At 51.0% G+C, this 25,600-nt stretch overlaps 1 protein-coding gene across 1 annotated transcript in view; it reads left to right on the plus strand.

Annotated features, from left to right (window-relative positions):
• ANO2 (anoctamin 2) overlaps nt 12,991-25,600 on the plus strand; it is a 334,451-nt gene continuing 321,841 nt past the window's right edge. Inside the window, exons 1-2 of the mRNA XM_013964246.2 lie at nt 12,991-13,011; nt 13,467-13,793. Of these exons, the coding sequence (XP_013819700.2) occupies nt 12,991-13,011; nt 13,467-13,793 (348 nt within the window). The remainder of the gene's footprint in view (nt 13,012-13,466; nt 13,794-25,600) is intronic.

A 25,600-nucleotide genomic window follows, 5' to 3' on the forward strand; every position in this document is an offset into this window, starting at 1 on the left:
AGTCTTAGGAAGAGTCTCAGGGAGTATGGAGAGAGAGGAGAGATGAACCAAGGTGGAAATGTTTCTAGTCCTCTTGGCATTGGAAACACATAGGGAAGGGTTCCCGGAAGTGAGTGAAGGGCGTGTCTGGGAGAGAAAGGAGCCAGCATCCAAGTGTTAGAACATAGACTCTGGAGCGAGCTCAGCCATCAGAGATATGGGGCCTGACCTTTACACTGCAGTCTCCTCATCTGTGAAATGGGTACACAGGCAGTAAGACATAGAACGGTTATTATAACTCATTCCTTCGGGGAAGGCTCTGAGAAGGGTGCTGAGGGAGTGGATGTCTGTATCCATATCAGCCTTGATTACTCCTGGCAGCCAGGACATGGCCCGCCAGGGACGGGCCAGCGGTGGGCACATGCTGTTTCCGGTTTTCCTTCTGCTCAGCTCCCGACTCCCTTTACGGTCTCAGGTTCATCATCAATTGATATAATGTACAAAGTAGGGAGGGACTTCCTCAATAGCTCAGCAATAAAGAATCCGTGTTCAGTGAAGGAGACATAAGTTTGATCCCTGGGTCACGAAGATCCCCTGGAGGAGGAAATGGCAACCAACTCCAGTATTCTTGCCTGAAAAATCCCATGGACCAAGGAGCTTGACAGACTATATAGTCCATGGGATTCCAAAAGAGTAGGACACGACTTCGTGACTGAACATGCATGCATAAAGTGGGGAGCAGTCCCACCAGCCCACCTTATCAGCATGGGAGATGGGAAAGTCTGTGGTCATACAGAGCCAGCTTGATGCATATGTTAACATAATACATTTCGTTTTCATTTTCTGGGTCCCTGATATTATAATGCACTTGCTTAATTTAGGGGCATCTTGGAATTGTAGATTTCATCATGCAGAATGGCCCTTTGGAGGTCTTCTTTTCCATCCCCCTGCCCATGACTAGGTACCAAAGCCATTCCAGAGAGATGGAGCTTTTTTCCTAGGATGGAGCTTTCAACATCTGTTTCCTCAACTGGTCCCACAGTCTCCCTGGGAAGCTTTTCTAAAACCTGCCCCTCCCCTTACCACTTGCAGCCCCTCTTCCTGTCCCTGGGGCGAGATGCCTCCGTTTCTGCTCCTTTTAGTCTCCAGAAAGGTGGGGACAGTTGGTGGCTGGTAGAGCGCAGGCAGGTGTGCGGGGAAGCACTCACCCCCAACCCAGGCGATCAGCGACAGGGCGGCGGGAACCAGGGTTTCTGGGCGGAATTGGAAACTATCAGGCAGACGGTTCAAGAGATAATCCGGCTGAATGCTCACACCCGAACCAGGTTAGGAGGCAGCGCCCGGGGCAGGGAGAGCCGCAGTCTTACGGTCTGGCCCCTCAGCTTCATTAACCCGAGCGTGACCCAGACTCAACCCACCGCCGGGAACGCGCTTCTTCCTCCACGTGGCGCGGCTAGCGGCCGGTGCGCCCAGGGCGCAGCAGCCGGAGGAGGCCTGGTGGCCCAGCGAGGGATGGGGGAGGAGACAGCAGCAGCAGGCAGGGGCGGGCACGTCCAGACTGAGCTGAGCCGAGATGGAATTAGCCCGGCGGCTGAGTAAGCCAGTGCAGACGCCAGCGCGGCCGCGGGACAGTCGGGGTTTCGCGTTCGCGGCGCCCGCTCCATGGCCACGACCCCGGGGCTGCATGGTGAGTCTCCCTTGCATGGACATGGTCTTGAGCGTCTAGAATCTTGCAGGACGGAGAGGGGGCTGGGAGTGAAGGAGAGGTCGGTGACTCCGGGTGAACCTGGAGGGGGCTTCGCGGAGCGGATCCTAGTCTGCTGGCTTGACAGGCGGAGGTGATTTCAGTCTATGATCCCTGACATGAAAGCCCTTTGTTCAGTCCAAGACCGCCCTGTCCTGGGACTCCAAGCTCAGGGGTCCCACACTTGTCTGAGGAGCAATGGGCGCCTCCGGATGCTGGGGCACCCAGACCAGCAACTTCTCACCCTGGGGTGGCTCTCACCCTCGGAAGGCAAGGGACACCTGAGCAGTTTCCTGGACACTCATGTCCTATCAAGGAGAAAAGAGGCAGGACAAGAATCAGGGGATTGGTGCAGCAGCTTTTTGTTGATGAATTACCAATTCCAATCTCTTTATCTTCTTGTTACAAGTCAAGGGGTGTTTAGCACAACTGAATGGATGAGCAAACAACTGAGGTTTAATTCAGAAACAGTCTGCTGAGGGCAGAGGTTCAGAGTCACCCCCTGCAACTTGACTTTAGCCTCTTGGAGCATCCTCACAATTTCAGGAAGTCTCCCCCAGCCGTTATCCACCCCAGGAAGGGCATTTACACCGTGGGAAGAACAGGCATGTCTTTCTCCGGGAGCTTATTTAAGAGGAAAAGCAAATTGAGGCAGCGTTTAGGGGAGCAGGGCATGACCCTTCTGCCTCTCCAGGTGATGCTGAATACACACGTGCGTTTGGTGGGGTTGACCCTGCCCAGAAAGGGATTCTGTCTGGAGTCTTGTTTCCAGCGGGTCATGAGAGAGGCGTGGAGTGGCGGGGGCCGGGGAAGGTGCTCACTTCACTGGCATAAACAGTGGGCACAGGGGACTGGAAGGCAGGTGTGAGTCTGGGACTGCGTGAGCACGTGTGGAGAGACACTCTGTGACCGTGTGAATGCTGGTCTAGGGCAGAAGTTCCTGCCGAGCAAGGTTAAATCTCAGCCCCAAAGGCAGGTGGCAGGTGAGGGAGGATCTTAGACAAGAGGGGCTCCTCCAGAGGGTGACAAGACAACTTGTCTGGGCTTTGCTCTTGGGATCGGACATCAGAAACTTGCCCCAGCTTCTGGGCATCCAGGGCCCAATCGTCCCTTCACTGTGGCTTGCCACGTGCCATCATTTTGGGAGCCAGGAACCTAAGCAGGTCCTTTCTGGGCACCTGCGCTGCTCTCTGAGTTGCTTCTAGGTGGGCCCTGGGCCTCTTTGCTGGCCGATGGAGGAGACTGTGTGAGCAGGGAGGTGGGTTCCAAACACCGGCCTCAGGCTCTGTCTGGTCCAGTTTCTCTGTCCCTTCTCTGCCCACTTCCACTGCGGGGCAGGACTGGGGTGGGGGGCCAGAGACACTGAGGGCTGTAGTGGGGCTTGTGTTTCATTTTCTCTAATGAGGACCTGATTTCCTGTGAATCCACCCATCCTGTGGACACTTCAGCTGGCTGAGAGCAGCCTGGCTTTCCTAGAGCACACGAAGAACAGAAACTTTTGACCACTAGAGATGAGAATCTGGCCTCTAGCTACAAAGTAGAATCCGTCTGTATTTGTGATCAGGTTGCTGGGGGGGAGGAGTTTGAAAAAGGATTGCCTTCAAAGAAGGAACCAGCCACGGGGACACCTGGAGAATGATCAAGCAACGGCATGCATGTATGCTAAGTTGCTTCAGCCGTGTCCGACTCTTTGAGACCTTATGGATCATAACCTGCCAGGCTCTGCTGTCCATGGGGTTCTTTGGGCAAGAATACTGGAGTGAGTTGCCATGCCTTCCTCCAGGAGATCTTCCTGACCCAGAATTGAACCCGTGTCTCCGGCGGCTCCTGCATTGCAGGCAGATTCTTTATTGCTGAGCTACCAGGGAAGCCCTCAAACAACAGCAGTAGAGACGAAAGACCCTGGGGCAGCAATGTGCTTGGGCTGTCCAAAGAGTCGGGGGGGAAACCCGGTGCCTGGAGGGTGAGGGAGAGGGTGAGCCAGATCACATGGAGTCTTGGGGCTCAGGCTGTATGTTTTTGACTTTCAAAGAGAAAGGGGAGACATACTTAGACACTGTGTATACAGATACCACACTTCGCTTCCCGACAGCCTTGGGGTCAATATGAAATCCATGTCATTGAAGAGGAACCTGAGGTTCAGAGAGGTTAGGAAATACCCCTGTTACACTGGGTTCACTGTGAATCATCAGTGAAGGATAAAGTTGGAATTCCAACTCACTTCCCTACCACCTAACCTTGTTGCTCTCATTCTGTTCTTCAGAAACCATTAGAAGGGAAGTGTAGATGTTGGCAAGGAAGGGGTGGGTGGAAGAGTGGGTGGAAGTGGGGCCTTTAGGGAGATATTCATTTTGCAAGGCTGATAGTTGATGCTGTGGTCATATTCCAGGCAAAGCTTGCCTTGACATGGCTTCCAGTCTGGAGTCAACAGGGTTAGTTTACTCAGTGGGATCAAACCTAAGAAGGCCAGCTGTCATCACTGAACTCCTATGACAACGTGCCACTGTGGTTCACACTGGGGACATGCTTTAGGGAGCACTGGCTGCCTGAATTCCACGTTGATGGTTTACAGGCACGTGGGAGCCTGACCCACTGCCTGCGGAGAACTTGCCCAGTGTCTGATGGATTCTGGTAATCCCAGCTCACGATCACTTCTATGGATCCGCACACTATGCACCTGTGGGGGCAGTGCACACCAGTTCAGAGCACGCTTGTGGAGCCAGCGCTCAGTGCTGGAGCTGCAAGGATCAACAGGGCATGCGCACACTGGACCGTCAGGACCTCACATTCGCCACTCTTGGTGCCCTAAGGTCACTGCACTCACTGTTGGATGTGAAAGGAGGAGGCGGGGTCAAGAACAGGCTTGTTCAGACCACACCAGTGAAATTAACCACAGCTATACTTCACAGTCTCCCTGGTGGCCCAGACTGTAAAGAATCCGCCTGGAGTGCAGAAGACCTGGGTCCGATCCCTGGGTTGGGAAGATCCCCTGGCGAAGGGAATGGCAACTCTCTCCAGTATTCTTGCCTGGGAAATCCCATGGACAGAGGAGCCTGGCAGGCTACAGTCCATGGGGTTGCACAGAGTCAGACATGACTGAAAACAAATAATACTTTCACACTTCATAGTATTAATACATTTCAAGGTGTACTAGAAGTCTTTCTTTGGCTCCTACGGACAACCCTGCCCTCCCTCCAGAAACTCTAAGCAAATAATTTATAAGTCCATCTGGCTGACAGTTCTCCATCTATGTTAACTTGTGCTGAAACTACAAAAAGATGACAGTTCTTTCAAGGAGAGAAAGGATGAGGTGACAAAAAGGAGGAAAGGTGAGATCCTCCCCCCACTGTGTAGCAAACACAAATATAAAGCACGCCACCCTTGCATCTTCTCCTTTTTTTAAAAAAAATTCCTTTTATTTTGTAGAGTATTCTTGTTTACTCTATGCTCCCGACCAGGCACCGAACCTGTGCCTAGAGTGCAGAAGGTGCACTCCAGGCAGATTATTCACGTCCAGCAATTCGCACCTGTGCAGTGGGAATTCAGAGTCTTAACCACTGGACCCCCAGGGCAGTCCCACCCTCGCATCTTCTGGCTGGTTCACTGATTTCTAGAAAAATGGGAAAACTCACACTTTTCTAGCAATCACTGATGCTTGTTATTCATCATAAACTAATTAAAAATAGCTTAAAGAATTTAAAAGTAATGATACGTGCCTGTTGAAAATAATTAAATAGAAAAAATACTGGTTTTTAATATTTTGGTAATGATTCTTGACCCTAACTCCTTTTTAAATTCATTTTTATTTTTTTGCTACATCAGTAACTACCATTTCTTATTTATCAACCTTCAAACAAATTACAAGAAAGGAAAACCTAGATACCATAAAACTTAAGGGAAAATGAGCAAATGCCAAAGAATGAAAGATTGGGAACATATTATTATATCAGCCAAACCTAGATAAGAATAGGTACTGTAATTGAGCAAAAACTTACCTATGAACCTCCAGACAGGCAGATCAGAAAAGAGATAATAAGTTACATGGGTCCCATTGCCTAAGAAAATGAGGCTAGTTCATCAACATTAAACTTTAAGAAGAATGTCACAGTGGTATTTGTGTGACATATAAGACATTGCCCAGCATAATGAGCTGTCGTTTCATTAGTAGCTTTTTAGAAAGGGTATTCTTTCTCATGTGGGCATTTATTTTATTGTGTCTGTCTTTTTTTTTTTTAAAAGAGGTGTTTCTGTTTTATACTTTTCTGGTCCATTCTACTCTATTATACTGAAAAAAAAAAAATGCTGTTTTCAAACCATTAGATAACCAACCTCTAGCTTGAAAAATAGTGGCCTATGGGCTTCCCAGGTAGCTCAGTGGTAAAGAATCCACCTGCCAGGGCAGGAGATGCAGGTTTGACCCCAGGGTTGACAAGATCCCCTGGAGTAGGAAATGGCAACCAGCTCCAGTATTCTTGCCTGGAAAATCCCATGGACAGAGGGGCCTGGCGGCTACAGTCCACATGGTCGCAAAGGGCTGGACATGACTGAGTGGCTGAGCACCGACGCACAGTTGCTTGTAGCCTGTAGAAAATGCAGTGGCTAATAGTCCATTTTGACCAATGACTTACAACCTCTTTTCCTCACCTTTGTGAGAAAGGAATACAAGACTCTCCCATCTGGAGCAGTTCTTACCCAGTGCCTATCCCTTGTTACTTCCCTTCATCGTGAAGAACATCCTTTAGCATTTTTTTTTAATGAAATATTTATTTTATATTGGAGTGGTGTTATTTACGATGCTGCGTTAGTTTCAGGTGACCAGCAAAGTGATTCGGTTATACGTGCACATACATCCATTCTTTTCATTCCTTAAAATGCGGTTCTGCTGGTGAGAAATCCTCTCAATTTTTTCACCCTCCCCAAGCTCCAAAATTCCACACCACAAAGCGCAGAAGAGACGACTGACCAGAAATCCCTCTCTGCTTTTCTTTTCTGCATTTCGATTTTGTATCCACTCTTTCCTTGAGCACCTGCTGTGTGCCAGGTCGCAGTGAGGGCCAGAGATGACGTCCAGTCCCTACCTCTGAGCATCTCCCCCAGCCTGGAGTGTGCAGGCACGAGGGAGTTACGCTGTCTGTCAACTTGGGGGGAGTTTGAACAAGGCTCTGTAGTACGAGTATGGATGGTATCTCTGTGGGCTGAATTACTGCCTGTGTAAGCAAGCGTTAGTGCTTCAGTCATGTCCAACTCTTTGTGAGCCCATGGATTATAGCTCACCAGACTCCTCTGTCCATGGAATTCTCTAGGCAAGAATACTGGAGTGGGTTGCCAGTTCCTCCTCTAGGGGATATTCCCGACTCAGAGATCGAACCCGGGTCTCCTGAATTGCAGACAGATTCTTTAACGTCTGACCACCAGGGAAGGCCTAGTAAGTGAAGTTATTTATTATCCACATCGATAGTGGAGGCACCTTATGCTCAGCTAGTTGCTCTAATGAACAGACTGAAAAATAAGGAGTAAAGCATAACAAGAGTGCACTGCTTGCTGAAGAGGTAGGGCTGGGTGGGTGGACAAGTTGGTAGGGTGGCTCTTTCCCCAAAGGCTTTTCAGGGACGCGGGATGATGGGGGCTCAGCCAACTTCATCCATGACTTCCGAGTGGCCCCGAGGGTTGCCGCTCCAGTTATCAGGGAGCAGGGAAAGAGTGCGCAGGAGCAGTCATGGAAGGTTTTGATGGGTCAGACCTAGAAATAGCACATAACACTCTGCTCGCATTCCTCTGGCTGGAATTCAGTCTCGTGGCCACATCAGGGAGGCTCGGAAATATGGTCTAGCTGTGTGTTCAGGGAGAAGCGGAGAACATGGATTTTGGTAAGCAGCTTGTAGTCTGTTTCATGAAGTGAAGTGTTAGTTACTCAGACGTGTCCGACTCTTTGCGACCCCATGGACTGTAGCCAGCCAGGCTCCTCTGTCCATGGGATTTTCCACCAAGAGTACTGGAGCGGGTTGCCATTTCCTTCACCAGGGGATCTTCCTGACCCAGGGATCGAACCTGGGTCTCCTTCATTGCAGGTGGATTCTTTACTGTCTGAGCCACCAGGGAAGCCCAAGTCTCTGTCATAGGGGCCTATCAAAAATGGTAAGTTTTCTGTGATTTAGTACCCTTATTATATATTAAAGTTACAGATTTAGACCATTTGTCTCCCCAAGCAGACTTTGAGAGCTTCAAGTTTCAGCATCCAGGACAGGACAAAGTGTGCGGTAAATGATTATTAAATAGTTTTGAATGTGTGAATGAATGAATGGTGAGCTGGGGTGACAGCAGCTAGCCAACAGATTCAAATGCTTCTTATTGTCTTATTTTATTTTTGAAGTATAGTTGATTTACGGTGTTGTGTTAGTTTCAGATGCACAACAAAGTGAATCATTTGTATGTATACATACCTGTTCTTTTTAGTATTCCTTTCCGTTGTGCTTGATCACAGAATATCGAACACAGCTCCCCGTGCTCTACCGTAGGACCATGTTATCTATTTTATATATGGTAGTATGCATCTGCTAATCCCAAACCGCTAATTTATCCTTCCCCCACCCCATTTCCCGGAGAAGGCAATGGCACCCCACTCCAGTACTTTTGCCTGGAAAATCCCAGGGATGGAGGAGCCTGGTAGGCTGTAGTCCATGGGGTCGCTGAGTCAGACACAACTGAGCAACTTCCCTTTCACTTTTCACTTGCATGCTTTGGAGAAGGAAATGGCAACCTACTCCAGTGTTCTTGCCTGGAGAATCCCAGGGACGGGGGAGCCTGGTGGGCTGCCATCTATGGGGTCGCGCAGAGTTGGACACGACTGAAGCGACTTAGCAGCAGCAGCAGCAGCAGCAGCAGCCACCCCATTTCCCTTTTGGTAGCCCTAAGTTTGTTTTCTGTGTCTGTGAGTCTGTTTCTATCCTCCTGACCCAGGGATCAAACCCATGTCTCTGTGTCTTTTGCATTGCAGGGAGAGTCTTTCCCTACTGAGCCACCTTGGAAGCATATTTTGTAGACAAGCTCATTTGTCTCATTTCTACAGATTCTACATTAAGTGATATCATACGATATTTGTCTTTCTTTGTCTGATTTACTTCACTTAGCATGGTAATCTCTGGGTCCATCCATGATGCTGCTAGTGACACTGTTTCATTCTTTCTTATAACTGGGTTATATTCTTTTGCACATATACATATGGACATGCATGCATGCTCAGTTGCTTCAGTCATGTCTGGCTCTTTGCGACCATTTGGACTGTAGCTCTCCAAGCTCCTCTGTCCATGGGATTGTCCAGGCAAGAATACTGGAGTGGGTTGCCATACCCTCCTCTAAGTGATCTTCCCGACCCAGGGATCGAACCCACGTCTCATGCATCTCCTGAATGGGCAGGTGGGTTCTTTACCACTGATCCAGCTGGGAAGCATTACTCACTAGATCACTGATTTATTATTAAAGGATATGATACAACTCAGGAAGAGCCAGATGAATGAGAGGCAGAGGACAAGATACATGGGAAGGACCTGGAATCCCATGCCCTCTGAATGTGCCGTTCTTCCCACATCTCCACTTGTTCATCAACCTGGAAGCTCAGTGAACTCCATCCTTTTGGGGGCTTCATTATAGGGGCATGACTGATTATAATACATCCTTTTGGGGCACTCCACTACACAGGCAGAATTGACTAAGTTTCGGGCCACCGATGGTGACTAAGCTCAATCTCCAGCCCCACACCCTCCTAGGTGGGCAGGTGGAGGAAGGGGAGGGGAGACTGCAAGGTCCACCCTCTCATCACAAGGTTAGTTCCCCTAGCAACCAGGCCCCATTCTTAGGTTAGCGGGGAGCTTCCCAAAAGTCACCTCATTAACATAACAAAAGACACCTTGATTGCTCTCCACACTTAGGAAACTTTGAGGGTTTTAGGAGGGCTGTAGCAGGTACCGAACAAAGGCCAAATTATCTGTTTTTACAATAAATCACAGTATCACACCCCCAGAACCCAGGAGGGTGGCTAAGCCACAAACACCCAGGGATCTCCTGTTCAAGGCCATTTGTGCTAAGAGCCAAGTGAATGATGCAAGAAGGGAAATAAAAATGGAGTTGGTATTGCAAAGAGAACTCTGCGTATGTGTGTTTGTTGCTCAGCTGTGTCCGATTCTTTGTGACCCCATGGACTGTAGCCCGCAAGGCTCTTCTATCCATGGAATTCTCCAGGCAAGAATACTGTAGTGAGTTGCCATTTTCTCCAGGGAATATTCCCCACCCAGAGATTGAATCTGCATTTCAGGCAGATTCCTTATTGTCTGAGCCAACAGGGAAGCGCAAGAGAGCTCTCCAAAATGCCAGTATTTCCTGGAATGTCTTTCTGGAGCTGGAACGGCTGAACTACACGCTGCTCTCTAATCGCTGGCTATGGGAGAAGGCGGGCATGAAAGCAGGACCCCAGGCAGCGGTGATCCATATATCAGAGGGCCAGCAGAGGGAGTGGCCATGGTGGCCAGTGGGGCCCTGGAGGCCAGCCTCAAAGCCCCAGTGGCTCCTTTAGGGGATGGTGGCTCCCAGAAAGTGGTGTGACTAAAGCTTTGGGCTGCCTCCTAATCTGAGCTACCAGGGTCACTGGTGTGAATTCATTCCTTGAATGCTGTCAAGGAAGTATGGACCTTGAGTGAGCATCCACTGTATCACCTGCCCAGGTACTCATCAGGATGGTCTCCGGTTGTTTAGACATACATGGAGGTTTTCAGGGTATGTTTAGACACACACCCTGGGGTGCACAGTCTTGCTCTCAGTTCTGATCTGGGCAGAAATGCACAAGGGGAAAGGGATGAGCAAGACTGGGAACTGAGGACAGAAGCCCCTCCCCTGATATCCTAAACTGGAGGCCCCCATCGCCCCACCAGCATGCATACCCATTCCTTCCCCTAGGTTCTGTCCCCTGCCTTCCAGATGCTTCAAGACTCAGATTCAGACTTATTACCCTTCCTGAAGCTACTTTGACTTCCCACCTTTCTGGTTCCCTCAATATAGTCCAGAGCCCACAGTCTAGAAACAAGTTGTGGAATCTTTACCTGCTGGCTTGCTGTGTTTCCTGCACATCATCAGCATCTTCACAAAGTGATGATATTGATACATTTCTCAAGCCCAGGGACCCAAGTTCCAGTCCTCCTGTAACTGCCCAGCAGAGAGCTGGGTACATGTACGGGGGTGCTCCTCAACCCAGTAACTGACCAGAGGCTCTAACTGGGAAGAGCTGCCTTTGGTCCATTCATTCGTTCCCTCATTCAGCAGGTGCTAAGGGCTAGGTTGTGGCTTAGTCGTTAACTCGTCTGTTAAGTTTAACATTTAATGTTTAACTCTGTCCGTCCGTTTAGTCTTTAAGTCCGACTCTTGCGACCCCATGGGCTGCAGCCTGCCAGGCTCCTCTGGCCATAGGATTTTCCAGGCAAGAATACTGGAGTAGGTTGTCATTCCCATCTCCAGGGGATCTTCCTGACCCAGGGAATGAGTCCGGGTAGCCTGCAATGCAGGCAGATTCCTTACCGACTGAGCTACCGACTGGACGTCTAAGGTGTGATTTCTGCTCACAAGAAGTTTAAAATGAAAAGAATAAGAACAATGGTCATAGCCACTTTTTATTGCATACCTGCAGGCTAATGACTGTCCAGGCGCTTTGTATGTGTATCTCTCGTTCTCATTTTCACTCGAATCCTGCAAGTTTGGGGGAGTCTCCTCCTTTTACAGTAAAGAAGCAGGCTCAGAGACCTCAGAGTCAGTTCGCGGCAGGGCCAAGGTGTCATCCCAGGTGCCCTGAAAAGCTGCTCTGGGATGTGGGGGAGGGAGAAACTGGGCAGCTCTGAGGCCATGGTGGGGCAGCAGGGGTGTGGAGACCCCTCAAGGGCCCTGGAGGTGGCCCTTGGGTCAGAGGTCACCCTTGCCCTGAGCCCACTCTTGGTCTGTCTTCTTCAGGGGTGTGGGGGCTGCCAGGGTGCCCCCTTCTCTTGCTGCCCAGGGAGGGACCTTAAAGACTAAACCTTTGGCGTTAATTCAGGGTGTCTCTCCAGAAGTGCCCCACCCACCCTACCTCCAGGCAATTGCCGTCCTCGTGTCTGGGAACTGTAAGAGATTATGACAGTCATCGTCAGAAGGAGCTACTGCTGGTGGCTCTAGGCTGTGTGTGTGTGTGTGTGTGTGTGTGTGTGTGTGCGTGAGCGAGAGAGATGGGAACACCCCACCCCCTCCCCTATGGCCAATGTGGGCTTGGCTAACTAAGCCTATGAGGACTGGCAGGTGGGGGCGGTGGGCAGCTGTGGGGAGGTGTGGTGTGTTCTCAGGGCTGCCCTGGGGTCCCAGGCTCAGCACCTCAGCTGCTCTGGGTCCTGCGTCCATGCTTTCCCATCCCCTGAAGCTGCTGTCCCTCTGTGTCCTTGTCGTTCACAGACATCCCCCTGCTCCCTGGCTCCCCACGCCGGCTGAGCCCGCGGGCAGTGGTCAGAGGGGGTCAGGGCCCCAAACACGGACAGCAATGCCTCCAGGTGCCGGGTCCCCCAGCCCAGGGTCTGCAGGGCAGTGTCCCCCAAGGTTCTGGCCAGGCGTCCGGCGGAGGGAGCCCCCCCAACAGCTCTGTGAGTACTGGGGCGAGTGGATGAGCAGGCCTGTGGGGCGCCCTCCACTTGGGGGCACGGGGTGTGTGTTGTGGGTTTGTGTGTGGGGGCGGGGTTTCTGTTAGGCTCCCTTCATCTCCTGTCTCTCCAAGACGGGATGGCACACTGTCCCAATAGCACTGGGTCTCCTGGTGAGAGGAGGATGGGGAAGACAGAGGTGTAAGAGGCCGGGTGGCCCCGCCCCTGGCCTGCAGGCTCCCTGGCCCTCCCCAGACCTCAGCTGGGGCGCCTCTGAGGCTCTCCCCTGTGCCTGGCGCTTCATCTGGTTGCCCAGGTGACCTCTCAGGTGGCTGCGGAGGCAGCTGGGTATCAAACCGGTAATAAACAGGGGAACACCCAAAGCGGGAGGCAGGTCCCTCCCCCGGCTCCACCTGGTTTTTTCTCCTCCTCTTCTCAACCTCCCATCGCCTCCGGGAGCAGACGGGAGTGGACCGCAGCCTCTCTGGCAGGATCCTCGCCAGTGGCTGGGGAGGACGGAGAGCGGGCAGAGGAGGATGCGGCGCTGTGAGGCGCAGAGTGGACAGTGAATCCCCCGTGGGGTGGGAGTGGGGTGGGCCAGGCGGCTAGAAATCGGCCTTTGTTCCAATGGATCCAGAGCACCTACCGGTGAGTACGGCGTGTGTGCAGCAGGCCTTCAGCTCTGCAAGGAGGTAGGGGTGTCGTGGTGCATGCGGGGGGCCCTTCGTGTCAGAGCGCGTGGGTGACGCAGGTATGCAGTGTGTGCCGGTGTGAGGCCGAGTGCTCGACTTGTGCGCGTGTGCTGGAATGGGGCTTGGTGCGCGGAGGGAGGCGGGTGGTGGGATGCGCGGGGTTCACGCAGCATGTGTATCTGCGTGCGTGAGCGTGCGTGTGTGCTGCGTCTGTGGGCCGGGGCTAGACCCGGGGCTGGGGCGGAGGAGCGGCGGCCGTGGCCGATGAGCGCGGGCCTCTCTGCCCTTTCGCGGTGAGGGCCTGGCCTCCTCGTCCCCCTCCCGGGTCCCAGAGCGCCAGGTTAGCCTCCCACGCCTCTCGCGCCTCCCTCACTGGATGTCGCCGCTCTGCGTCCCTTCTTCTCCGGCCAGGTCATCAACAACTACTTGGAGGCCAGCGAGCCGGTGTCCTCGGAGGCCCGCGTGAGCCGCATGCACTTCCATGACAACCACAGGAAGGTGGACTACGTGCTCGCCTACCACTACCGGAAACGCGGGGCGCACCCCGGCCACGGCTCCCCGGGCCACTCTCTGGCTATCGTCTCCAATGGCGAGACGGGCAAGGATCCCCAGGCGGGGGCTCCCGGCGACATCGAGCTGGGGCCGCTTGATGCCCTGGAGGAGGAGAGGAAAGAGCAGCGAGAGGAGTTTGAGCACAACCTGATGGAGGCTGGGCTGGAGCTGGAGAAGGACTTGGAGGTGAGGTTGGGCAGGTGGCCGAGGGTCTGGGGTGTGATGGCTGTGCTGGGCTGGGTTCCTGGCCATCGGGCCACGTGCAGGAAGCCTTTGGCTCTGTTCTGGCGTCTGGCATGCTGTTTCTTTTTCTTCTGGTGGGCAAACCAGATTTTCTTGCTCAAGGACCTGAGGAAGGTTCTGGGATCCCAGCTGCTGGTGGGGCCAGTGGTGCTGGTGGTGGGCGCCCATCTGGAAGCTGACTTAGAGACAAAGACAGACGTTAGAGATAGAAGGCAAAGCATTTCTTCCTGGCTTGCCATCTTGTGGCCTTTGTAATGCTTTCCTTGGAATGAAGACCTGATTTGCCTGTTGCGCATGGGATTGAAGTTTCTGTCTAGGAGACTTACATTATTAAGAAAAGTCCTTGCTTGGGGCTCCCAGGGAATTGGTTATTTGGGAATGGAACATCAGACACATTTTATCAACTTGTAAGCTGTCTGTATTCTGACCTCTGATCAGATAAATCCGTTTATCTACGCGTTTGTCTCTCTGTTCTTCCATTCACCCATTCATCCTTTCATTCATACATCTTTTCATCCATCCATCCTTCATCCATTTCTTCACTCTCTTCTCCATCCGTTTCTTCATACCACACGATCCTTTAAAGATGGCTGGCCCTTGCCATTCCCTCCAAACCCACCTCCTGCCCCGCCCACTCTCTGGTGCCGGCTCCAGCCCGCTGGCCTTATCTCGGTTGTATCTTTGTCACTCTTACCTCAGGGCCTTTGCATGGATTGCCATCTCTGCTTCGGTCTCCCTTCCTCTAGACCTGCGCATGCTCAGCCCCTCTCTTCAGACCTCTGCTTGAATATTACCTCCTTCCAGACATCTTCCCTGACTGTCTTAGATAAAGTACCCCCCACCCCTATCATTCTGTACCTTGACCCTGCTTCACTTTTCTTCATTATACTTAGCACCTGAAATAGCATGGTAGATTTATTTTTTATCTCTGCCCCTCCCAGCTCCCTGAAGGCAGGGATCTTGTTTGGTTCACTGCTGTATCTTGAGCACCTTGGACAGAGTCTGGCATATATAGGAGCTTAACTAGCGTTAGTTGAATAAATGACTTCCCCAAGTTTCAGTTCCCTCATTTGCAAATAGACACTCTGCAGGATTGTAGTTTTACGTGCCCCATTGTTAGACGGGCCAATGAAAACATCTAGCATAATGTCTGGTACACAGGAGGTGCTCAGTAAATACTCATAAGGGTGTCATGCTGAAGGATGGGGTGACATTCTCATCAGATATCTGTTTTGTAAGTTTCACATTTAAGCCATCCCCAAAGGGGAGGGGACATCCCCAGAGGCCATTCATCCATTTTGCTGTCCTCAGGCAGGATGGCGTGTGACCTAGCTCTGACCCTGGCTGTGCTGACCTGTTCTGCTTATCCACACTCTTAAATCAGGAGCTCCTTTTTGTGTTTTTCTTTGCACCAATATAGGGCCAGTGTGCTCTTTTAAGGCCGCTTGGGGCTCCCCTGCTGTGGGGCGTGCTGACTTTCACCTTTGGAAACCCAGAGCTTGCTTAGTGCCTTTGACTGGGATCTGGTTGGAAGGTTTCTCGAGGCATGTTTTGAGAGCTGTGCAAGTAGCTGTTGTCATCACCACTGTGGGAGGCTGCACCTTCGCTGTGTGTCAGGGAGTCAGGGAGGCTCAGGCAGCGGAGGCCTGGGCCTTGTGCCCCTGCTGAGTTGGGAGATAGCAACCTGCCCCAGAGTTGGACTCTGGAGTCTGAACACAGGTGTCCACATCCCAGTCTTGGCATCTGTCAGCCTCATGACCTTGGCAAGTGGCTTGGTCCTTTGGAATCCCAGTTTCTTTGTATGTAAAAAGGGAATAACGCTACAGTCTTCGCTGGGTTGTGGTGAAGGGGAAACCTGACAACTTGAAGTATCTGAAGGTGTAACAAGTCAATGTTAACTGCTGTTGTTATTATTGAGAGCTGCCAGATCTAGCAAATAAAGATTCAAGATACCTAGTTAAATTTGAATTCAGATTAGCAACAAATAATTTTTTTTTTTTTTTAGCAGAAGTGTGTCCCATGCAATATTGAGGATATTTGTTGTGTCTAATTGCTAAGGTGTGTCTGACTCTTTTGCGACCCCATGGATTGAGGCCCGCCAGGCTCCTCTGTCCGTGGGATTTCCCATGCAGGAATACCGGAGTGGATTGCCATTTCTTTCTTCAGGGGATCTTCCTGACGCAGGGTGAGCCTGTGTCTCCTGCATTGGCAGGCAGGTTCTTTGCCACTGAGTCACTGGGGAAGCCCCATTAAGGACATACTTTTACTCAAGTATTATTTGTGGCTAATCTGAAATTCAAATGTAACTGCACTGCTCCTAGTGGGCTGCCATCTTTGCTGCCCCCCAGCATGTTTTATTTTGATTGCTATTGGATTTCGCTGGCTTTGGCTGGGAATTAGGAGGGCCCAGAGCTAGCTCTTAGGACTGATGAATGTTCAGGGACTCCCCTGCTGTGGGCGTGCTGACCTTCCCCTTGGGAAACCCTGAGCTTGCTTGGTGCCTCTGATTGGAGTCAGGTGGAGTGTGTCCTGGACTATTGTCCCTGCTGTGTACTCGCCAAGAGCGCGTCCCTCCTGGCCCCTTACCCTGGCTTCAGGTCTAGTTAACTCTTCTTTCTCGGGGCCTTCTACTCAACCTCCCCCAAGTCCCTTCTGCCATCAGAGCCTCTACCACTCGTGTAGCCATCCTGACCGACTCTCTTGCAGTGTTTTGCTCTATTATTTTTTCCCCTCCTTCTCTTTTCCAAAGTTATGTGTTTGGGTACCACTGATGCAGAGTTGAAGTCATCACAGTTCTCAGTCATGGCGCATTATTGTTATTGGTGTGCAAAGGTCCTTCTTGTGACTTATTTATTTATATAAAGATAAAACCCGGAGTCGATGGTTCTAACACCGACACTCAGATTCACAAGAGACAGGGGTTCCTGCCACAGCTGCCAAAGGAGGAGGGGGTACCCTGGTCTTGAGCCCCCGATCCTCTGAGTAGTCTGATTCTAGACCCTGAGAAGAGGGAGGACTATTCCTGAGACCTCACAGGTGTGTGTGTGGGGTGGGAGTACCACCACTGCCTTTTCGCCCTTGCTGGGAACAGGGGCTGTTGTTGTTGTTCAGTTGCTAAGTTGTGTCCTGCTCTTTGTGACCCCATGGACTGCAGCACACCAGGCTTTCCTGTCCTTCACCATCTCATGGAGTTTGCGCAAACTCATGCCCATTGAGTCAGTCATGCAATCTAACCATCTCATCCTCTGTCGTCCCCTTCTCCTCCTGCCCTCACTCTTTCCCAGCATCAGGGTCTTTTCCAATGAGTCAGCTCTTGGCATCAGGTGGCCAAAGTACTGGAGTTTCAGCTTTCCAATGAATATTCAGGGTTGATTTCCTTTAGGATTGACTGGTTTGCTCTTGCTCCCTTGGGGACGGGGGAAGGGCTTTCATGTCCACCTTCTCCCTGATTGCAGCCCTACATCAGGCCTGGGGGGTTGGCCCTGGAACCCAAGGCCTGCAGCCGCCTTAGTGCCTGTGCTGCTTGTGATTTCTTTTAGTCCCCTTACCCTTCCCTGCTCACTGCCTGCTGCCCCCAAAGGCCGTCATTCCAATGCTTGGTGTTTCTGGGAAACGTTGAGTGTTGCTTTTGCTTTGTGCGTTTTTTTTCCTTTAAAAAAAGACATTATTGTTTAGTACGGCTTTTTAAAAATTTATTTGTATTGGAGTAGAGTTGCTTTACGATTTTGTGCTAGTTTCTGCTGCACAGCAAAGTGAATCAGCTATGGAAATACATATGTCCCCTCTTTTTTGAATTTCCTTCCCATTTAGGTCACCATAGAGCACCGAGTAGAGTTCCCTGTGCTATACTTTAGGTTCTCATCAGTCATTTATTTTATAACTAGTACCAATAGCGTATAAAAGAGTCTTACATTTTCTGAAAAATTGGACAGAGAGGTCCCCATCCCACACACTAGTTTCCTCTATTATCGATACGGTACATTTATCACAGTTAGGGAGCCTCTATTGATACCCTGTCATTAATTCAAATCCCTTCTCGGCTCAGAGTCCCCTGGTTTTTACCTTCTCCCTTTTTGTCCTCCAGGATCCCAGCCCGGATCCCACACGGTATTTGCTGTCATAGCGCCTTAGGCTCACCACCCTCTTGGTGGTGACAGTTTCTCTCAACTGTGTGCGTTTTTCATTTACATAGTGGCGCTCTGTCTTAAACCCATTCTGTTCCCTTCCTTTTTCTCTCAGCACCGTATTTTTCAGACCATTCATTAGAGTTGTTGTTCAGTTGCCAGGTCGTGTTGACTCTTTGTGACCCCACAGACGGTAGCACACCAGGCCCCTTTGTCTTCCACCATCTTCCGGAGCTTGCTCAAACTCATGCCCATTGAGTCGGTGATGCCACCTAACCATCTTGTCCTCTATCACCCCTTTCTCCTCCTGCCTTCAGTCCTTCCTGGACTCAGGAAGGCATCAGGGTCTTTTCCAGTGCCCTAGCTCTTTGCATCAGGTGGCCAAAGTATTCCCCGGTGCACATGGGTCTAATTCCTATTTTTTTAACAGATGAGCTCTTGTTTACCTACTCACTCCCCTAATGATAATGGGCACCCAGGTTGTCACCCAACAAGGTTGTGAATGAATTGTCCCCTCCTTCAGGGCTCGTGTCCTATGCTCTTCTTCATCCCTTCCCCTCACCCCTAGGTCAAGTTGGTGCTAAACCCTGGTTAGAGGTGGAGACCATGAGGGTCTGAACAACTTTCTGGGGGCCTTTTGGGGTCTGAACTGCTCTCTGGGTCGGGATGCCCAGCCTCTGGCTGTGAGCAGCAGTTTGGAACTGGTCCCTCAATGGGCAGGCACACTGCCTGGCTGCACCTGGTGGCTGTTTGGAGAGCAGGTGCAGCGGCCCCACCTTCTAGACTGTCCCTTTTCTCCTGGGCTGGATGGCCTCTTAGGCTCCAGCTTTGCTTTGATTTTAAGGCAAATGGAGAGGAAGTGGGTTTCCTATTGGACACCTATGAAAAATATGCACTTAGTCTTACAGATCAGAAGAACTTTGTGGTCACCAAACTCTAAAGGATTGAGTATCGTGGACTTCGTTTCAACTCTAGCTGATATCTGGGCGTGCTTCAGACAGAGGAGAACCAGTGAGTCCCTTGTTTGGCGTTTCACCTTTCATCTTGTGTGCATATTGTCATGGACTGACAAGGTCCACATTTGTATTTTAAAGACTATTTAGTATTTATTGGATGACTAAGCCATGGTTCACTCTATATTTTCTTATGTTTGGCCATTTGATTAGAATTTCATCTAAAGACTTGGAGATTCCTCTGGGTGACAGGGACCCCTGCAACCTCATTGCCAGTTCCGAAAAATGTGGGCTCCCCTTTGGAATTGAGCATCAAAATCACTGCATTCGAGTGGGAGGCGAATGAATGCAAGCAGTTAGGGGACTTACCCAGCCTTGAGCCTCCAGACAGGCTGCAGAGAGGATGGGCTGAACAAGGCCTCCTGTGTTCCCCCAGACCTCCTGCCCTGACCCAGAGAGCCAGAGGGACGGAGGCAGAGACTCAGATGCTTGGGTGGTACTAGGGGGCATCTAGGTGAGTCCAGAGCCAGGACAGCATGTGATGCCCTTGATGGGCCCGGAGGACATGTTTACACAACAGTGCAGAGACTTTCTCCCAACCTGCAGGCCCTGGAATTCCAGCAGGCATGGCCCCAAACTTCATCCCTGTGGGCAGCTGATCTTCCCAACTGCGAATGGAGAGGGGGCATGGACAGGGAGACCAGGTGCCCCCTTGCTCGGCGCTGGCTTTCCTGGGATTAGGGCTCCCCTAGGACCCCTAGCAGAGGCTGCCTTTGCACCATGTGCTCTGGCTTCTCTAGCAGGTCTACAGGCTGCTTTTGGCAGTGTCAGGCATGGGGGGCAGAGTGCCAGCCTGGAGGCTTGCAGGTTCACTCAGGAGGCAGAGCCCTTCCCTCTGACCTGGTGTCGGGTGGGAACCCAGGAATAACCAAGCTCCTCTATCTCTATGGAGAGGAGATCACCTCCCCTCAAGACAAAGGATGTCTCTGACACCCGACTCTTCGCCTTGTGGCCCTGACACCTGACAATTCAACCCAGATTATTGTGCTGAGTCAAAAGGAGTCGTCTAGGGGACCTCTGGGGAACAGCACGTGGGGACCTCCCAGTGGGGCTCATTTAGGGGAGAAGCTGGCAGGCTAGGAAAATCAAATGCTGCCTCACTCTCTTCAAACCAGGGGCTACTGTTTCTTGACCTGACTTTTGTAATTACCCCTTTCTTGCACGAAGAATCTGCTTGCAATGCAGGAGACTGCCTTCAATGTTTGAGACCTGGGTTCGATCCCTGGGTCAGGAAGATCCCCTGGAGAAGGAAATGGCAACCCATTCCAGTATTCTTGGCTGGGAATTCCCATGGACGGAGAAGCCTGGGTGGGCTACAGTTCATTAGGCTGCAAGAGTTGGACATGACTTAGTGGCTAAACCACCTCCTTTTTTGGGAAGAGTTTTTATACACCTGATTAAATAACTAATGGAAACTAATGTCCTCCTAGGCTTTTGAATGGTGGTGGGGCAACATTGTGAAATTGCTGTTTCTCCTTACATGGTATCTGTTCACAGCCCTGCAGATGAGACCCTTAGACCTGCGTTTTCTTCTCTCTTACCTGTATCATTTTGCTTTGCTGGGAGAAATAGGGTGTAGGAGATTCCCTGATTGTCAGGAAAACCTTGCTGCTTGCTTTTCTAGGGTGACCTGGAGGTCTTCCTGTCCACCGCTCTGCCTCCAGGCCCCAGGGAGGTTGTTGGGCACTGGCCTGAGTGAGTGGTGTATTTCTATGGGATGGGGGTCCCTGCATCCTTATCGACACCATTGTGAGATTAGTCTGTTTCCTTCTCAGGAATAGAATAGGGGTTTGCATTCTTAAGAAGGCCTATAAGGGAGAGCAGGGAAGATGCGAATGTGGCATTTAACGACAGTCCAGTCCATTCCGTTTCTTGATGACGCTGTTGCATTCTCATGGGTGTGGGTAGTGGTCCCGTGGCTGTTAACTTCTTGCTGTAATGACTGGGGAAATGCACTGATTCCCCCCTGGCTTTGGGACGTGTTCCTGTTCCACTTGCCCCACCCTGAAGCAGCATACCAGAGCCCAGGGCGTCTCACCTGCCTCTTTCCTGCCCCAAGGGAGCTTCAGGAAACACAACAGCCCCAGCAGCCCCTGCCCGCTGGGACCACACAGCTGAGCAGAGCAGGGCAGGCCTCGGTGGACTGGATCTCCCCGGGGGAGGTACCCCAAGCAGCCTGGGGGTGGGGATTCAGAGAGAAGCAAAGAGAGCAAGTCAAGTCCCCCAAACCTGGGTGAACATCAATTTCCTTTTTCAGAGTTTGTAATTAAAAACTAGTATTCATGACCAGAGACTGCTTGGGTAAGTCACTCCAGCTGTCAAGATGCCCCAAAGGGAAGCAAAGACCAGAGGAGACCCACCAGGCTCCGTCTCTGGCTCCATCTCTGGCTGCCTCTCCTGCATCTCCTTCAGCAGACGTTCCCGATTCCGTGTCATGTCCTGGGCTGGAGCTGATGCCACAGGGGCTTCTGGTCTAGTGGGGAAAGCAGCCCTGACCACAGAGAATCACAGGATCAGGCCTGAACGTGCTGTTGCAGAGTAGGGAGGGAGCGTTGGGAGACCAGTGGTCCGGTGATGGGAGAAGCCCGCCTGGAAGCTCTAGGCGGAATTGCCTCCCTTCTCCTCACTCCCAGATGCTCGGGGCCCAGCACACCTGAGTGGGCTATATTTGCTGCTCTTATCAGATCTCCAGTGGACATTCGCCCCCCTGCAAGCTACAGCGCTGGGGAGGACAGTGCAAGTTTAGACGTGGGTGTTGTATGTGGTGGGAGTCTTCTTTGAGCCTCTGAGGTCTGGAGAAGCCCAGTGGTTGTATCTGGGGCTTGAGGGATGGGGAGAATGGTTCTGGGCCACCAGCCTTAAGTGCCCCCTTGTCCTCACTGTGGATGGGATCTCCCTGCTACTCCTGGTCACTCCTTATGCTGCCCCATACCTTCTCTCTGATGACCACTGGGGCTACATGGCAGCATCAAGGATCCTTAAACCTTGCAGGTTTTGTGAATAGGATTCATCAACTCACATGGTAGAAAATGGCACTTACTTTCACCAACATTTAGGTGTGTGCACGCTAAGTCACTTCAGTTGCATCCGACTCTGCGACCCCACGGATGGTAGCCCGCCAGGCTCCAATGTCCGTGGGGATTCTCCAGGCAAGAACACTGTAAGGGGTGGCCGTGCCCTCCTCCAGGGGGTCTTCCCGACTCAGGGATTCAACCCTCATCTCAGGCGTCTTCTGCATTGGCAGGCAAGTTCTTTACCACTAGCACCACCTGGGAAGCCCCAACATTTTCCCAAAACATAGCATTTACTTGAGTTAAGGATATAGGTACAGACTGACATTGCTGTGAGCAGCTGGGAGTTTGTCACCAATGGAAGTCACATGCAGCTTCATATCCCCTTATAATGGCTGCACAAGTCTTTGTCAGCGCTGATGCTCATCATTAGTTTGAAATGATGACGAGGTTTAGATGTGCTGCTAGGCTTGCTGTCGGATGCCTTGTTAAAGCAGTATGCGTATGACTGTCTCATACATTTCCCTAGCGGCTCAGACGATAAAGAATCTGCCTACAATGTGGGAGATCCAGGTTCAATCCCTGGGTCGGGAACATCCCCTGGAGAAGGGGGCATGGCAACCCACTCCAGTATTCTTGCCTGGAGAATTCCATGGACAAAGGATCCTGGCAGTCTACGGTCCATGGAGTCACAATTGTCAGACACAGCTGAGTGACTAACACTTTTACTTTTTCACTTAGAGCAGTAAGTGTATGACATTTACATTTAAGTATTTTGATTCCTGGGTGATGAGTCTTCTCTTTATTCTGTAGGATTATTTTACACACTGAAACATTCTGAGAAAGGGTTCATAGATTCCATCTGACTGTCGTTTGGGCTCCAGACCCAGAAAATCATTATGAACCCCTGAACAGCACTCTGCAAACCTAGAAGAAGCTCAGACAGACAGTGACTGTCCTGCGTGGCTGCTGTATGAAGGGAAATCAGATGGGAAGGCTTACAGGCTGCTTCCTGGAGACTGGCTCAGAGAAGGTTCCCAAGGCGTCTGGAGGCAGCGGCATGATATCAGGGGCCTGGGTGGGGCCAAGCATACCTGTGACATCAGCTGACCCTTCCGTGCTAGTTGTATTTGGAAGCATGTGGTTTGATCCACGATGTGATTGAACCCAAGAAGGAAGTGGAGTGGAAAGCGGGTTGAGTGGCTCAAGCCCGGGTTCTAGGTCCTGCACTGCCACCAGCTGGCTTCTTTCTGGACCTGGAGAGTGAGCATGATCAGGGATCCTCCAATGCTGGACCTGAAGGGACTGGCTCTCTAGGACTGACAGAGTCTGGGCTGCAGCAAAAATGGAGACCGTTTTCTCCATGTACTCAAAAATTGCACCGATAAAGACAATTTTCTCAATTTATAGTCGTTCTTACATATCTTTTCCTTCAAGCTTTAGCAGCTGTTAGCACTTGGCTGTCCGTGTGTACTCAGTGAGGGCACAGCGAATGGGTGAGAAGTAGAAGAATGTTAGTGGGAAAACTTAGAATTGGCCAGTCCTGTTTAATATTGCAATTTTTTTTGCTATTTTTTATTGGGGTGTAACTGCTTTGCAACCTTGTGTTAGTTTCTGCTGTACAGTGAAGTGTATTAGCTATTAGCTGCTCAGTCATGTCTGACTCTTTGTGACTCCATGAACTGCAGCCCGCCAGGCTCCTCTGTCCTTGGGGATTCTCCAGGCAAGAATACTGGGGTGGGTTGCCCTGCCCTCCTCCAGGAGATCTTCCCAACCCAGGGATTGAACCCAGGTCTCCCGCATTGCAGGTGGATTCTTTACCGACTGAGCCACCAGGGAATATGTATGCATATATCCCATCCCTGTTGGACTCCCCCTGTCCCACCCCTCTGGGTCATCACAGGGCAGCAAGCTGAGGTTCCCGTGCTCCACAGCGCTTCTCGTTAGCTGTCTGCTTACACAGAGTGGTTTATATAAGTCAGTGCTACTCTCTCAGTTGGACCCACCCTCTCGTCCCCATGCTGTGTCCGTATGTCTGTTCCCCACGTCGCAAATAGGTTCATCTGTACTATGTTTCTAGGTTGCACATGTACGTGTTAAGATATGATATTTTTTCTTTCTTTTTAAAATTAATTTATTTTTTAATTGAAGGATAATTGCTTTACAGAATTTTGTTGTTTTCATCAAACCTCAATGTTTTTTGCTTTCCATAACACTTCACACTGTATAACAGATTCTAGGATCCATCTGCATCTCTACAAATGACCCAATTTCATTTCTTTTTTTTTTTTTTTTGGCTGCCATAAAAAGAAATGCAGTTGGTTTTGGTGGTGATCTTCTGTTGCCTATCCTGTGAGTTCTTCCATGAAAATTGTTCTTGGTTTGAAGGTTGGAATTAAGCGAGTCAGTATTTTAAGGACTTCTGTGGAGGGCTCTGCAAGGAGCATTCTGACCTGGCGTGTTGTCCCAGCTCCTAAGGGTCCCCCGGGGCTGGCTGCTTGGGCATTGGAAACAGGCAGCTCCTCACGGTGCCTCCTGCTGAGAAGCCCGTCTCTGGTCCTGCATGAGGGACGGGTGAGTGGATGGCGAGCTGGGTGGGCTGATGGCCTCTCTCCAGGGGAGGTTGCTGCTGTTGTTCAGTTGCTTAGTCACGTCTGACTCTCCAGCCCCATGAACTGCAGCATACCAGGCTTCCCTGTCCTTCACTATCTCCCTGAGTTTGCTCAAACTCACGTCTATTGAGTCAGTGATGCCATCCAACCATCTCATCCTGTCTCCTCTCGATCTTTCCCAGCATCAGGGTCTTTTCCAATGAGTCGGCTCTTCACATCAGGTGGCCAAAGTACTGGAGCTTCAGCTTCAGCATCAGTATTTTCAGTGAATATTCAGGGTTGATTTCCTTTAGGATTGATTGGTTTGATCTCCTTGCTGTCCAAGGGACTCTCAAGAGTCTTCTTCAGCTCCAAGGGAGATGTCAGGTTAAAAAAGAAAGAAGGAAGTATATGTAGTATCAGAGAAGTTAACTGACATCAGTTGGAGACTTTGCAGGATAATTGAAAAGGGACTCAGTTTCTCACCATTTCAAACTGTTATTCCATGCTCTGTTGTGTCTTCCTTAATCTAATGCTCCGTGCACTTGGGCAGAGTGACCAAAACACTTAGCACACCCTCTGGAGCTTCACTTGTTCCCGGATAGATTGAAGACTTTGAGAGCCAGGACCGTGTTTTATTTCTTTTTGTGTGTGTGTTTATTTGCACAGTGTCTGACACACACTAGAGACTCAAGTGTGCTGAACTGATTCAAAGCATAGTGTGTGGCAAGGATAGCATATTGCAGAGTTGTTCAGGGGAGGGGCCAGTCCCCAGGAGCTGGAGTTGTCAGGGGGGGCTTTCCCAAGAAGAGGGACCCCCCTCTTTCCCCTAACCCTGCCCTTGCCCTGAGCAGCCTAGAACCCTGCCCACATTTCCTCTCCCCACTCCCCACCTGAGCTCTAGCCCCTTCCTACTTCTTTGCAGTATGTAGCCGTCTGCATCTCCATCTGAGCCTCTGACCCAGAGAGGAGGGTGGAGGGCACTGGAGGAGGGAGTGAGAGGAAGCAGGG

Source organism: Capra hircus, chromosome 5, assembly GCF_001704415.2.
Source record: "Capra hircus breed San Clemente chromosome 5, ASM170441v1, whole genome shotgun sequence".
NCBI lineage: Eukaryota > Metazoa > Chordata > Mammalia > Artiodactyla > Bovidae > Capra > Capra hircus.